The sequence below is a fragment of the Amia ocellicauda genome, chromosome 18 (genome assembly GCF_036373705.1).
Source record: "Amia ocellicauda isolate fAmiCal2 chromosome 18, fAmiCal2.hap1, whole genome shotgun sequence".
NCBI classification, from domain to species: Eukaryota; Metazoa; Chordata; class Actinopteri; order Amiiformes; family Amiidae; genus Amia; species Amia ocellicauda.
The window spans coordinates 3,606,304-3,622,021 of record NC_089867.1 but is presented as its reverse complement, the minus strand read 5'-3'; the positions used below and the strand labels follow the sequence as shown (position 1 = coordinate 3,622,021).

General features: G+C 36.6%; 1 protein-coding gene across 1 annotated transcript in view; it reads left to right on the top strand.

The window, feature by feature from the left end:
• Positions 1-15,718, top strand: part of LOC136713732 (E3 ubiquitin-protein ligase rnf213-alpha) — a 112,436-nt gene that overhangs the window by 28,107 nt on the left and 68,611 nt on the right. The window contains exons 13-19 of the mRNA XM_066690935.1: positions 287-472; positions 1,575-3,039; positions 3,790-3,983; positions 9,527-9,682; positions 10,416-13,949; positions 15,386-15,522; positions 15,598-15,696. Of these exons, the coding sequence (XP_066547032.1) occupies positions 287-472; positions 1,575-3,039; positions 3,790-3,983; positions 9,527-9,682; positions 10,416-13,949; positions 15,386-15,522; positions 15,598-15,696 (5,771 nt within the window). The remainder of the gene's footprint in view (positions 1-286; positions 473-1,574; positions 3,040-3,789; positions 3,984-9,526; positions 9,683-10,415; positions 13,950-15,385; positions 15,523-15,597; positions 15,697-15,718) is intronic.

Genomic DNA, 15,718 nt, shown 5'->3' with positions numbered 1-15,718 from the left:
GTTTAAATACATTTCTGTTAATTTATAGTTATTCAGATTTTGTGTTTTACAAACCCCAAAAATATATAACCAGTAGATATCACAGCTGACTTGTACAGGACATGTTCGACATTACAAATAATTACAGGTATATTATACTCAGGCCTACTGTCTGTTAGAAGCAAGAGTGCTTATAACATGGTTTTCTTTACAGCTTATTTCAGTATGTATTATTCTAATATGTCCATTTTGATTTCTGTAAAAAAAAATATTTATTGATTTCTTACTTTTCATACTTTTTCTGAAGCCCACTCTGAATGACTGCATTACACTGAGACTTAATGAATCAACCACAGAGGACACATCTGCAGTTTCAGAGAAAGTACAATACAAAACATACTGCCTTCCCCACCTAATAGAATTACAAAATAAGCTCATGCTTATTTCTGCCACAGTTGAACAAGGACATGATGAAATTGAAAATTATGTGAAGGTAAGTTCATTCAAATAAAATCTATACCAATGTGAAAAACATTGTAGTGTAAGTGATCACAAAGGGGTAACAAACTAACTTTATATGAAAATATGGGGTGTCAATCTCATTAATTCTATAATTGTTTTCTATCACTTTAGATATAGGCAGGGTCTATATGCAAAGCAATCTAACTCCCATTAAATTAGTTTCAGTATGGTGGGAGAGTGAATATCTTTGGTAATTCATAAAAGAAAAATCTCAGAATGAACATTTACAATAATTCTAATTTAACTTGAACATTTAATAAATGTGGATAATGTGGAGAGATTTGTTCAAATAGACAGTTTTTATTTTTGGAAAAATACATTTGTCCTTTACTACAGACTATTATTGTGGTTATCTAAATAGTAGGGTCTCTGCCTATGGCTTCTGTCAACAAATGATGAGTTTTTAATTTGCACAAAGAAGTTTAGTTAATAATTGAATGAGCCATGAAATCTGATCTGAGACACACTTCAACTACTAAAAGCTTCTTATCGAAGGTTATGATGGGTCCTATATTCTGAACATGGTTGTTTCAAATCTACATACCAGTGTTTTCTGAGGAGTGATGTTTTATGTGATTTGAAGCTGGTCAGGGATTCACCAGCTTTGCCTGTGGCATACAGAGAATTATTTTTCAGCCTTGAGTGATATTAGTCAAAGGTGCATTACTTCTCCTTAAAATACCTTAGCAATTACAATAGGTTTACAATAGGTTTTCAGATCTCTCATGTTAGTTCTGTTAAATTACAATTATTTTTCATTATTAAATTATAGGGTTTAAATTAAAAATAAATAAGAAAATAACATATCTTTATGTTATCAGTTGGGTTTTAAAAGCAGTTATAGTTTGCTCAGCATGAGTTTCAGGTTAGGAGTAAGAAGTTGAAGTTTACATGTTTTTTGTCACACTTTCTGCTTTTGTGCAACATGAATATATGAATCAACAAATATATTTGAAAATATGAAGCTCAAGTGTCTGTATCTTGGAACAGTTTTTAAGGGATTTTTTTTTTTGTTCTGTGAGGATTTGTTTATTCCATAAATATATTTAACTTTTTGTTTTTTTTCTCAATAGGTTTTGGAATATGTGCTGCATGCAGGAGAGCTCTACTTACAGCTTTTGAATGCGGGCCATGTCCTATTCATTGACTGGAAACTCAGTGTATACTGTGGCTCTGATCGTGCAGTAAAAGTGCGAGTTGACTTTGGGATCGCTGGAGTGCCAGTTAATGGGACTAACCCTGTCAATGAAGAGTTACAGGGACTTTGTGAAAGCATGAAAATATGTCTTGATGCCTGGCAAAAGTTTTTGGAAACCCAAAGAAATGAATATTATTACTTGAATTACTTTACAGCCAATCAGCTAGTAACACTGTGCTGTGACATAGCAAAATTGAAGGAAAGTGGGAAACTCAGTACAAATGTACTGACTATGCTTTCCTTCATTAAGAACGATGTCACGATAGAAGATCTTAGGGATTCTCTGGAGAAAGCACTCAAGACACCTGCCAAAAGCTGTGGTAGTCTAGATTTACAATCCTCTGACCTTCACAAATATCTTTTTAAGTTTCCTAAACTAATTGAAGATCTCAAGAAAGCCGGAGAAGAGGAAACCAAAGCAAAGGCTGCTTTACAGCATTGTGGGACATCTGTGGATGTGGATGAAGATACTCTGATGGAATGTATTTTTGATCATCTAAATAATGATGAAGAGATTGAAAACCTCAGTAAAGCATTCGATGATACCAAAGAAAAAATATTAACAAACCAGATGAAATTCAAAGGTGTCCAGTCAAATGAAGAAGCAGATTCCTCCTTTACAATGACTGAAGAAGAAGTCTCTGCAATGTTTGAAAGTTTACCTTCTTGTCAAGAAAAGATAATGATGCTTTGGCAAGTTTATTCCAACAGGCTTTCTGGATTGGTATCAGACAAGTACATTAGTTTAGATGTCATTGGTGAAACACTGAATTGCTTAGCAGATAAAGAATCTTTTTCAGTGGAACGGAAAATCCCATCATTTATGGAGAAGGGGAAACCAAATCTTATAATGTGTAAAGATGCTGAAATGTTACCACTGATGCTTTCTGTATATGAAGATGAAGCCCAGCCTCTGCCCACATATGATGAAGTTTTAACTTGCACATCAGAAACAAGTGCAGAGGAAGTTGAGCTAATCATAAGAAGAGCTCTAAAATCTGGTCAAAAAAGCTCAAAGATCTACTGCTTGCTTGCTGCAGATAAACTAAATAATAAAGTTGCTAGGAAAATGGAATATGTATTTTTCCAAATTTCCCAGAATCAAACCGTGCATGAATACAGCTTCCTCATATTATGTGATTCTGCAGCACAAAACAGCTATATCACCACAGCTTTTGACTCTTTTAAGAATTCTGCATTGCCTACACTAAGTACTGATCATCTTCAGAAGTATCTCCAGCTGAAGCTTGGAATTGGAACTAAGGACGTGTTGGTAAAATCAGTATTAGGGTCATTCCAACAGAATGCCAAGATAGTTTTCTCTGAACGAGCCAGCATGGGTAAGTTTTAAATTGAATGTAACTGATACTTAATTCAAATAATTTTCCCCTTTAAAATACACTTACTGATATCACTTTGGTTAGTCTTTAGTATAATACAAAAGTTTGTTGGTGGTAATCTGGCATTCTATTGTGCATAGATTTAAAAAAAATCTATGCTTTCACATTTCTAAGTCACAGGCAGAACTTCAAGTCTTGTTTTGAATGATTTGGGATTGTTTTCATGACATTGAATATGATAGGAATGATGGTCCCTCACTTGAATTTAGAAAGACAGAAATAAAATTCCTATTTTGGGAATATCAGTTAGTGGCCCATTGTTACACTGTCACTCAATAATATGATTAAAACAAATATTAATGCAAGCTTTGTGACTAACAAGCTAGTGTATTTCTCCACCTTTTGTTTCCGTTGGCACATGGCTAATTATAAAGTTCTCAGATTTCAAACACAGAAAAGGTTATATAATGAAAAATAGTATAGTATATGAAGGTCACTTGAGAAGTAACATTTAACTTGAAAGGCCAATATGGGAATAATGTATACATACATATATTCATATCAATTAAATTAGAGGTTCAGATTTTCACTTCAGTCATGTATTGGTAAAGCAAATCATTAAAGTTAAATTAAATCGTCATTTGATTGCTGAATTTTATATGAAATTATTTGCGTTCTAAATAATGATGTAATTGATTTCCTACTGCTGTCTTCTGTTTGACATTTTTGTGAATCAATGTTTGCTTTCAGGGAAGTCCCTCTATGTGAGAAATATTACCCAACGGTGCAGGGAGGAGTTTAAAGCTGAAGGGTTTACAGATAAAACCATCCGCCTAACAGAATTAGAAATAAAACCTGGATTCATTGTACAGCAGTTGCTGAAGTATGAAGATAAACCAACAGATAATACCCCAAGAGTCTTCCACTTTGATGTATCAGCTGTGGTGAGTATATCCTGTTGAACCGGACATACTGTATGATCCTGCCAAATATATGGGTGACACATGACAGCAGCCCCATACACCACCACCTAGGCGCATCGCAGATATTGTTGTACACTAATGCAGTACTATTGTCAAACTGCTACAGAAAACACATACTGTAAACTGTTTTACACAACACTCACTGAATTGTCATTACTGCACAAGGAGCTTAGCACTAACATTCAAATGAACATTAACCTGTTTAATGTAATGTAAAAATTCAGAGTTCCACCTAAATAGACATACCCAAAAGCATTTATTTTATATCATGAATGGGCAACACATTACACATAATCTAGTAATGCTGCAAACTCCAAGAAAGATTACAATCTCACCTTTTTAGTAAAAATAGGTTTAAGTTGCTCAGATGTACTCATTTCTAAAGACACAAGCTCAAGTACATAGTAAAAATATGATGAAAATATGAAATATCATATATGGTGTAGCTCCTAGTAGACATACATTGAGGAATAGTTTGAAATGATTGGCATGTATAATAATTAACAAACGGTCAGGCTGACATCATGTTACTGGTACAGTTAGTTAGTCTAACTAGCTAGTAGGTATGTTAAATATAGGTTAATTTAGTAAACGTTTAAACAAGTGATCACTTTATCTAGGGGGCCTTGGCAACACAACTCCAAACGGTAGCCCCAGGGGCCCTTAAGGGCCACACCTGGGCTGCCCAGGAGCAAGGACCGCAGTCACGCTCCTACCAGGAACTACAACCAGCATATACAAAGCGGGGCTACAGAGGTCAACTCTTACGCCCTCCGCTTACAATAGCAAGGCCGGCTACATTACTAGTGCAGCTAGGAGCGAGGTCGCTATCTACTTGCACAATATATGGTGCGGGAGGCAGTGAAACAGGAGCGGGGCCAGAGACCCACTGAAATAACACACAGCTGGCGAGGGGGAGGGGCTGTGACACAGCCGCTAGAAGGTAGAGATGCGCCGATCCGATAATCCGTATCGGTGTCGGTCCGATACAGGCCAAAAACACTGGATCGGATATCGGAAATAATAGATGTTGTAATCCGATACGGTCCACTGACAAATCTAGCCTGAAACTTCGCCTTAAAGGGGAACTCCACCGAAAATCCATATTTTCTCAGGTTATTATTTAAGTAGAAACATATTCTGTGCAGTGAGTTTTTCATGTCCAGCTCATTCTATGCACCAGGAATCAGAGATTGAGAAATATACCGTGACGTCACTGGGGTCCTAACTATGGAGCTGCTTTCCTGAGAGTCAATGGGGGAAATCAGAAAAGTCACGAAAATCATTAAAAAATAACATTTTATGCACGTTCAATTGGACCCATCATCCTATTTTTCCAAAAGAACAATCGGTTTGTGGTCATAAAAAGTGTATTTCACCACCCAGAACTGTCGCTATTATTGAACATGATTATTTTATTCCAGCACCGCAGTGCGGCTACAGCGCAGTGCGAACTGCGCAAGCGTGTTCTCCACAGAGCCTGCACTGCGCTGGAGCCACATGGCGGTGCTGGAATAAAATAATCATGTTCAATAATAGCGACCTCAGGAAACCTTAGTCACATAGAGGGCATAGAGGGCATAACAGTCACATTAGAGCAAGGCTCTTGCAGGTTAAGGATGTGGAAAAATAATGACTTTTAATGACTTTTCATAGTCTTAATTACTTTTTAATGACCTGGATCGAAGTGTTCTAGGATTATAATAGTTGCATCAACAAATTCCATACAAGCACAATTGGTGGAATTCTGCAGATCTGCGCATATCTGCGGAAATCTGCGCTACAAGAATGCGCATATATATATTTCCATATATACTTATTTGAGTTATTTATATTGTCATATTTTAATCCAGTGTATGACACTAGAATTATATATAATTATATATATTGCGTTAACTAAATGTTGTGATTTGTGTACTTTCAGTGATATTTCAGTATTCATTTTGAATGCTTAAATATATATATATTTTCATTTAAAAGAGTTTCACTAAATAAAAGGAAGCAGCATTATTGCATAAGTCATGTAGTTGTGGGCTTTGTATAGAGAATTTGTTTCACATCATCCATACATATGCATATTAACAGCTTAGTAGTAAACAAAAATATCGGATTGGTATCGGTATTGGCAGATATTAAAGGTTGAGGTATTGGTATCGGATCGGAAAAGAAAAAGTGGTATCAAGCCATCCCTACTAGAAGGCCCAGCAGCCTCTGGCAAAGGGACACCCTGACTTGAGATCTCAGTCGTAAGAGGGAGAGACACACGTGTATGGAGGCAACTCTCTCTAACACCACCAGATAATTGAGGACGCGAACGCTCTGGCAACGCAAGGGGGCTAACACGACGTCCATGCACCTGAAAAACGTGCATGTGGCTAGCGACAGGCTGAAGAGGAGAATAACAAACTTGAACACTCGGCCCTTTCTGTGCGCCTGCACAATGTGGATCGCAAGGCTTGATAGCCTGGGACCTGGTGCACAGGTTGAGCATCTTCAATCAATCAATCAATCAATTTTTATTTGTATAGAGCCCTTCAAAGGGTAGCCACAGAGCGCTTTACAGACTGGTAAATATTCAACAAACGTACAGCAAAATAAAATACATAAATACAATAAAATTAAATATAGACCTGTAAACATTTGACATGATCTAGAATAAAGTGAGTAAACATTTAAGTAAAAGAACCATTTAGGCACGGAGGAGAGAAAAACAAAAAAAACTCCTATGGATGGCATGTAGGAGAAAATGAATCTCTGGGGGTCCACGGCTTAGGGCCTAGGCCTAAGGGTTGCCTGCCCTCCAGGCAGTATGGTTATTACAGCATCAAGGAGATAAGAAAGTTCTTTATCGGTGCTGCTGGCTGTGATCTTCCCTCTGTGATCTCAGTGGCTGACCTGGAGTGTATTTGATAAGGAGATCTTTTAAGTAGGGAGGTGACAGTCCCTTAAGTGCTTTAAATGTTAATAAGAGAACTTTAAAGTCTATCCTGTAGCACACAGACAGCCAGTGAAGAGAAGCTAATACTGGAGTGATTTGTTCATGTTTTTTTGTTTTAGTTAGAATTCTTGAAATAGCTGTTTGTGCTGCCTGACAGAATGGCATTGCAGCAATCCAATTTAGATGTAACAAATGCGTGTATCAATTTCTCAGTGTCCTGTAATGAGAGGAATTGTCTTAGTCTAGCAATGTTTATAAGCTGGAGGAAGGAAGATCTCGACACATTCTGAATTTGTGATTCAAAGGATAGATTATGATCACAGATGACACCCAGGTTTTGTGCCATTTCCTTAGGGGAGAAATTAAAGTTATCATTACTCAGTTTTGTTAGTGCATGATGAACAGTTCGATTTTTGTATCCTAAAATTAGGACTTCTGTTTTGTCAGAGTTAAGCATAAGAAATGTTTTTGTCATCCATGTTTTAATCTTGAAGCACAACACCCAGTTCAGTTGTCTCCAATTCAAGATGGGGCGGAAACCGCCATCTTTCTTGGACACTAGGACGTATGGGGAAAAAAACTTTGTTGATTGCTTGCATCTCCAGGAGAGTGTCGATTTCGTTGCGAAGAGCCACACGCTGCAATGGGTCCCTCACTCGCCAGGGTGTGGGCAAGCCTGAAAATGCAGTGAGTAGCCAACTGTTATAGTTTGGAGCAGTTGCTGGGGGGTATATGGGCGGGCCAGAGGCTGCTGGAATGGCTGCGGCACAGGAGGGGGAGGGGGCAGGGGTCCACCAGCCATCCTCCTGATATGCGTCATGCCGGACTGCCTGGGGCGGAAATGTGATGCAAAGTTGTCTAAAACTAGAGGAGCTGTGAGAGCATTTTCTGGTTGTTTTCTTGGAGGTATTTTCTTGATTTAATACAGTGAAAATGGGACCACTCCCACTGTATTGTTGGGCAGGATTAAAATCAACTTTAACCAGCTGCTAATAGCAAACTACAAAACTGTACATTATGGCGTTTACATAAAAAAAAATAAGAAAGTAGCATCTAACTAAAAATGAAACCATGACTGAGTACAGTTGTGTAGTTTTCTAGTAGCAGCTGTGTGAAAGTTGTTTTATTCTTTCGCATGTAAGAAAAGAGCTGAGAGAAGGTCATTTTGTGGCACAAAATCATGTTAGATTTAATTCCTCGAATGTTTAGCAGCACACTATTAATTTGCATATGCTGCTAATGCTTCTGCTAGCAACTCGAACATTTTTTATTGAATCATGCCCCTTAGTACATTAGTGGGACATTGTGCAGTGGATTATAGGATCAGTTCTTCGAGTACTTTTATAATCACATTTTAGACATAACCAGTCAAACGGCTTATTTCTAGAACATAAACCTATGGTGTATATTAAAACAGCATTACTTGTTAACCAAACATTATAGAGTGTCTACCCAATAAAGGTTTCAGGGTAAGAAAAACATAGGCAGACAGCAATTGGAGGACACACTGGTTGTATCTTTACCCCTTATAATGATGTTCTATTTCGTTGTTAAAACAGGCCTTTAATCAAAGCATAACCTGTTGATAATAATATAATTAAACAATTATTTTGACATATACACGTCTCCTTTAGGTCAGAATTTAATTTTCAGTCGCCGTAATGAATATATATATATATATATATATATATATATATATATATATATATATATATATATTCATCAGCCAATGACCCACAAGCCCACATATTGAGTGGCCCACCAGATGGCCATTTCACTACTGCTACTAGGTCCACTGACGCATCATGAAAACACAATCAGTAATTGATTACTCGGTCATTGCATGAAAATCCAACTCGGATAGGTAGTAGTATTATTGAGTAGAATATGTACTTTATTGCTTTTATTTAACACACACACACACACAGAGAAAGAAGCCACTCTCAAAATTTACTTTAATGAATAGAAATAACTCAGAGGTATCCTATACACTGAAACTCAATAACGGCTAAATGCTTGCTATTATTTCTTAAAAGCAGCAGTGAATGTAATGCATAATTACTCTCCAGACGGGAAAGAACAAGTGTCTTTATACACTAAAAAAACTGCAGTAAACAGTATACTGGGGCAACAGTTGTTTTGAGAATACACCTATCAGCCATAACATTATGACTACTGACAGGTGAAGTGAATAAAATTGATAATCTTGTTATCATGGCACCTGTCAGTGGGTGGGATATATTAGGCAGCAAGTGAACATTTTATCCTCAAAGTTGATGTGTTAGAAGCAGGAAAAATGGGCAAGCGTAAGGATCTGAGCGACTTTGACAAGGGACAAATTCTGATGGCTAGACGACTGCGTCAGAGCATCTGCAAAACTGCAGCTCTTGTGGGGTGTTCCCGGTCTGCAGTGGTCAGTACCTATCAAAAGTGGTCCAAGGAAGGAAAAGCAGTGAACCGGCGATCATGTTACAATAACTGAACTAATATAAAATGTAACTAAACCCAAGAAACTAATTATCAATATAAACTAACAATAACCATGTATTTTTTATTTTTTTTTAAGGTAACTAAAGGACTATATAACTTTCTGGTTCAGCTGCTTATCTTAAGATGTTTCCAAAGCCCTGAAGGATTAATTTGGAGGTGTAAAGATTCTCACCTTTACATTGTGGAGTATCTACAAAGAAAACATGTCAAATGTTATGGAAAAAACCTTGAGGTAATTTAAAGAAAATGTCTTTCATAAAATATAAATGTATATTAAATATTACTATTAACTGTTGTTTAAATCCTAATAGTAAAACTACTCTACATTAATAACTACATTAGTATTGTTATCATTTATTTATTTTTAATGAAAATGTTAATTTGATCTTCATGACATAATCAATCACGTTTTTTATTAACTAAATTATATGAAGTAGTTACTAGTCCTAATCCAAGAAACACAAAAATACAATACCACCTATATTGGAAGAATTAATTTACCATTCTACTGTGCATGGATTAAACATTTACTATGTACATCAACTATGGCAAGCCAAATTATCATTTAGAGATATCTCTAAATGCATTTCAAGATATCTTCAAATATTTACAGATATGTCTAAATCATTTCAAGATATCTTTAAATCATTTATAGATATCTGCAAATCATTTAGAGATTTCTAGGTGCTCTTTAAAGATATCTCTAAATGATTTGCAGATATCTCTAAAGTAATATATTTAATAGAAGGTGTTATCTATGCATATTACATTTATTTTAAACATATATTAATGTATACTTTAAAGCTATAATTAAACTTGTTACACACATACAAGTAGTCCCTTAAACCAAATTCTCCCTAGTAGTCACCTTAAGATTACCATTATATTATTAAAGGACCCCTTTCTCACCTGGTATAATGTCACATATTTACTCATTCATTGTCTTTTGCATTTATGTATTTCAGATGACAACGGATGTAGAGAACAGTTTCCTCTCAATTTTTCCTGTTGTGCAGTGTCTTTCACCAAATGCTGTTTTAAAACACCTAACTGAAACAGAGAAACCACACACTTCTAAAAGAGAAATCCAGCTAATGGATAAGATGGAGTTCAATAGTGATGCCTATCAAAGGACTTACCAGTATCTAACAAGATACAAAAAACAAGATGATCTTCAAAAATTCACGTTTAAACCAGGGCATCGTGAGGGTACCGAAAAGGAATGCTTAGAATGGTTGTTGGAATTCTGTGGGACAACCAATCCTTCCTGGAGGGAACTCCATAACTTCACACACTTCCTGAATCTGCAGTTGACAAAATGTGAAAAATCCATCTTCTGCTGTGAAGCTGTGAAGGATGACCTAACACATTTCAAAAACTTTGTTGTAAAGTTTATGATTGGAATGTCTAAGGACTTTGCTCTACCATCTATATCTATATCAGATGAAAGCAATTTATCTTCTGTATCTGGAGACAATCAAGAGGATGATCTGATAAAATTCCAACTGAAGAGACAATGGGAACAACAAGCCCACCCCTACATCATATTCAATGCAGATGCAATGTCAATGACATTTTTAGGATTCCACATCAATTCAGCACAGGATGCTGTGGATGTTTACACAGGTAGAACAATAGAAAAGAACATAATGACCAGGCAGTTGTATGAGCAACTAAGGCAACAACATGTGCCATTTAATATCAGATTTGAGAGCTTGTCCCGCAAAGAGCAATTGGATATTTTGTGTAGGGTTTTGGGAGTAAACGCAGCTAAGGATCCAGATGCATCTTACCAACTGACACTAGACAACGTGTTGAAAATGTTTGCAATTCATTTGCGTTTTCAGTGTGGCATTCCTGTGATAATCATGGGTGAGACTGGATGTGGCAAAACCAGATTAGTTCAGTTTATGTGTGAGTTACAGAGCTCAGGAAAGGAAGCTCAGAATATGACTGTCATCAGAGTTCATGGAGGTACCACATCAAATGACATATACAGTAAGGTTAAGGAAGCAATGGAAATGACAAAGGAGAATGAAAAGCAAAACATGGACACAGTTCTTTTCTTGGATGAGGCAAATACAACTGAAGCTGTATTTGCAATTAAAGAAGTCCTGTGTGATAAGACAGTGAATGGAGAACCAATCGACACCCCTCGGTTAAAAATTATTGCTGCCTGCAATCCATATAAGAAACACACACAGAAGGCAATTGAACAGCTAGAGAAGGCTGGCCTGGGATATCGAGTTCATTCTGAAGACACCATTGAAAAATTAGGGCACATACCCATGAGACAATTGATTTACAGAGTTCAGCCTTTACCACCAAGCATGCTGCCCCTTGTGTGGGACTTTGGTCAGTTAAATCAGGACACACAGAAGCTCTACATTACTCAGATGGTTAAGTCATTTCTTGAAGTAGCAGATCTACCTAAAACACATGCTGAAGTGTTTACCAGGGTCCTTTCAGAGTCTCAGCATCACCTTGCTGAGAAGAAGGATGAATGCAGAATGGTCAGTCTAAGAGACATCGAGAGATGTATGAAAACAATGTTGTGGTTTTATGACCAACGAGAAATATTGTTTGATCTGATTGATAAGAAAAAGGAAATGAAAAAGAATACTGAATTAAAGATGGATGATGCCACCCGGTCACTTATACTAGCCACAGGAGTTTGTTATTATTCATCCCTTGAACATCGTAGAGAATATTTAGACATCATTGGAAAATCTCTTTGCATTAAATGGGATTTAGTGTATGAGGAAATAGATGCATGCCAGGAGGTTTTCTTGGATAATGTCTTTATTCCTGAATCAACAGCGAAAAATGATGCTCTGAAGGAGAATGTGTTTATGATGGTTGTCTGCATGAACCTAAGAGTTCCTTTGTTCCTTGTTGGAAAACCAGGAAGTTCCAAATCCCTTTCAAAGACAATAGCTGCGGATGCCATGCAGGGAAAATCTTCTAAATCTGAGCTTTTTAGAAGGTACAAGCAAGCACAGCTTGTCTCCTTTCAGTGCAGTCCACATTCTACACCAGAAGGAATAATTTCCACATTCCGACATTGTGCCCAGTTCCAAAAAGACCAAGATCTGAACATGTATGTTTCAGTTGTTGTTCTTGATGAAATTGGATTAGCAGAAGATTCCTCAAAAATGCCCTTAAAGGCTTTGCACCCACTCCTCGAAGACGGGTGTGTTGGTGATGAAAAGCCAGAACCTTACAAAAAAGTTGGATTCATTGGAATTTCAAACTGGTCACTGGACCCAGCTAAAATGAACCGTGGCATTCTTGTGTTTAGAACTTCTCCTAAAGAAAAGGAACTGATAAAAACAGCAAAGGACATTTGTTCCACTGCTACTCCATATAATACAGAAATTGAACCATTGATTCCAGACCTTGCAAGGTTTTACATGAAGGTACTAGAAGAGCAAAAGAGTGAATTTTTTGGACTCCGTGACTACTACAGCCTTGTGAAAATGATACTTTGTTATGTTCAGGAGAAGAAAAGCAAGCCATCAAATAGAGACATAGCACGGGCTGTTCAAAGAAATTTTGGAGGTCTAGAGTCAATAAACATTCTCAACATTTTTTCAAAATGTCTCTATCTTGATTCACTGGATGAACTAATAGTCAGTTCAGTTGATTTGCTGAAAGAAAACCTTGACATGACTAAATCTGGGTTCACAGCAAGATATCTCTTGCTTCCCACAACAAATCATGCAGCTCTATCTATCATGCAGATGCTGAATGTAATAGACATTGACAAAGCTGAAATCATATTTGGATCTGCATTTCCCAAAGACCAAGAATATTCACAGGTCTGTCGTGATATAAACAGGATTAAGATTTGTATGGAAACAGGGAAGTCAGTGATTCTTCTAAACATTGCAAACATCTATGAAAGCCTGTATGATGCCTTGAACCAGTGTTATGTGAAGCTTGGAGGGAATTACTACGTGGATTTGGGACTTGGATCACATCGGGTGAAATGCAGAGTGAAGGAAAACTTCAGGCTTATTGTCATTGAAGAAAAACAAGTTGTACATAAGCAGTTCCCTACACCACTGTTGAACAGACTGGAAAAACATTGTCTGGAAATAAAATCTGTTCTTTCTGAAACCTCAAAGTCTCTCTGCAACAAATTGCTAAAATGGGTGGAGTCATTCATCAGCAAAGAAAAAAACATGAATACAACAGAAAGGGACACTTTCATTGGGTACACTGAGGATACATGTGCATCAATTATCCAAGAGAGTGTTAAGAAAAGTATGTGTTTAGAAAACAACTTGTGTTCTGAAGATGAAGAGCAAATTCTTGAAGAAGCTAAAGGCAAATTAATACAGGGAGCAACTCCAGAATCAATATTGCGGCTACAAAAATCTGAATTTGAAGATTCTGAAATAGTTAATGAACTGTATTTTGTTGCACAGTCTCACATCAGTCTACTTGATGCACTCAAGAAGAATAGGAAAGGATGTGAAGGAGTTTGTCTAGAGGTAATGTTTCTCAATTTTATTTAACTTTTACGCATTGTGGTGATTTTAACACTTTGGAAGGTATGCCGTCTGCTGTTTGGACTCAACTGGGTACCGCTGTACCGGTATGTCCTGAACTTTGAACTTGAATTAGAAAGTCTGTACATTTCCAGGGGGAGCTATACAGTTACCATTGGATACTATAAACACTTTGCATTAGTATAGTCTGCCATCTGCTGTTTTTTTATGGATTGACTAACACTAATCATTGTGAAACACCCCCATCCCCCCTCTATGGCCACATGTCAATGAAAAAGCTTGGGGAAAGCAAAGGAAATTGAGGTAGTGATTGATGAGGATAAGTTTAATTTGTGCTTTTGTTTTGCTTTTGATTTCTTTTGTGAATTACACTGTGTGTGAAGGTAACGGTGTATGTAATATTAGTCCTCTATCCCTGCTAGATAGCACTTCACAGTTTTTATTATGCTCCTCGCATTCTTGATTGTTTTCCTCCTTGCTCCCTTTCCCGTAGCCCTTGTCTGTGACCCTACATCTTGACAGCACTTAGCTTTCACCGTCCAGGATGTAGGAAGTCACTTACTGTACTTGTGTAAATTGTAATTTGTAAAATGTTTTTTGAATTGCTGTTTTAGCCTAATTGAATTTGTAATGATTGATGCCTTGTACTTCTCTGTATTTTTGCACTTTGTTTGCACTTATGTTGTAAGTTGCCCTGGATAAGGGCATCTGCCAAGAAATAATAATAATAATAATAATAATAATAATAATAATAATAATGTCTCTTTCCTACTACAAGCTCCTGTAATAAGGTGCTCATTGAAGCCCAAAGAAACGAAATATACTGCGCTTCTGTATTGAGGTGTTTGAACAAAATACAGACCGAAAAAACATTTGTTTATTACAGTAACATTACTAGAAAGATAGATTGATGCAATAAGCTTTCTTGACATGTTTTTATCTGTGTATCTCTCTGGGTTGCAAGAAAGAAAATCATGAGAACTGAGAAGTTAAGTTTTATTTTGTTTTGTTGATGTTCAATGAGTACTTTATAACAATTTGTATATTGTCGTCTTGTGTGTAAGTGCTGAAATACACTGCGATGGGATCAGTATCTCTCTCTCAAGTTGCACTTGTTCTTCCCGTGTGTTTATTGTTGGGCGAGTCTGGGGGGAAAACTTTATTCAATCTATCTCTCGGGTAATGTAACGATAATCAATAAATGTTTGTATATTTAATTTACAGTTATCAATACAGAAGCTCAATGGTATTTCATTTTTTGAGGGACTTTTAGTTGATCAAGGGTCTAAATAAATTTGGAGACTATCTATAAATTAATAATTTTTTCACAGGTTTACAACTTTAAATGTATATCGAAAGCCACAGTTCAACCTTGTCTAAAATATATACATATATAGTTCTGTATTTATATCTTTTAGGTTTCAACATATTCCCGATTACTGAATCAAAGTGATATGAAAGTGATCAGCACAGAGTTAAACATCAACAGGAAGCTGTTGCTCCTCCTTTTTCTTAATCAGTTTGACACTGAACAGGCTTTTCGCCAAGAGATAAGGTATGTTTTGTCATGTGTTACCTTAAAGTAATAATTAATGTAATGAGAAATTTAAATACATATTTTTTTCTTCAGCAATTTCTTCAACTCTTCCATTGAGGGACGTAAACTCCTTTTCCTGCAATCTTACTTTGAGGACTCAAACCAACACCAACGACTTCTTTCATGTGTCAGGTAAACATAGATCATGACAATA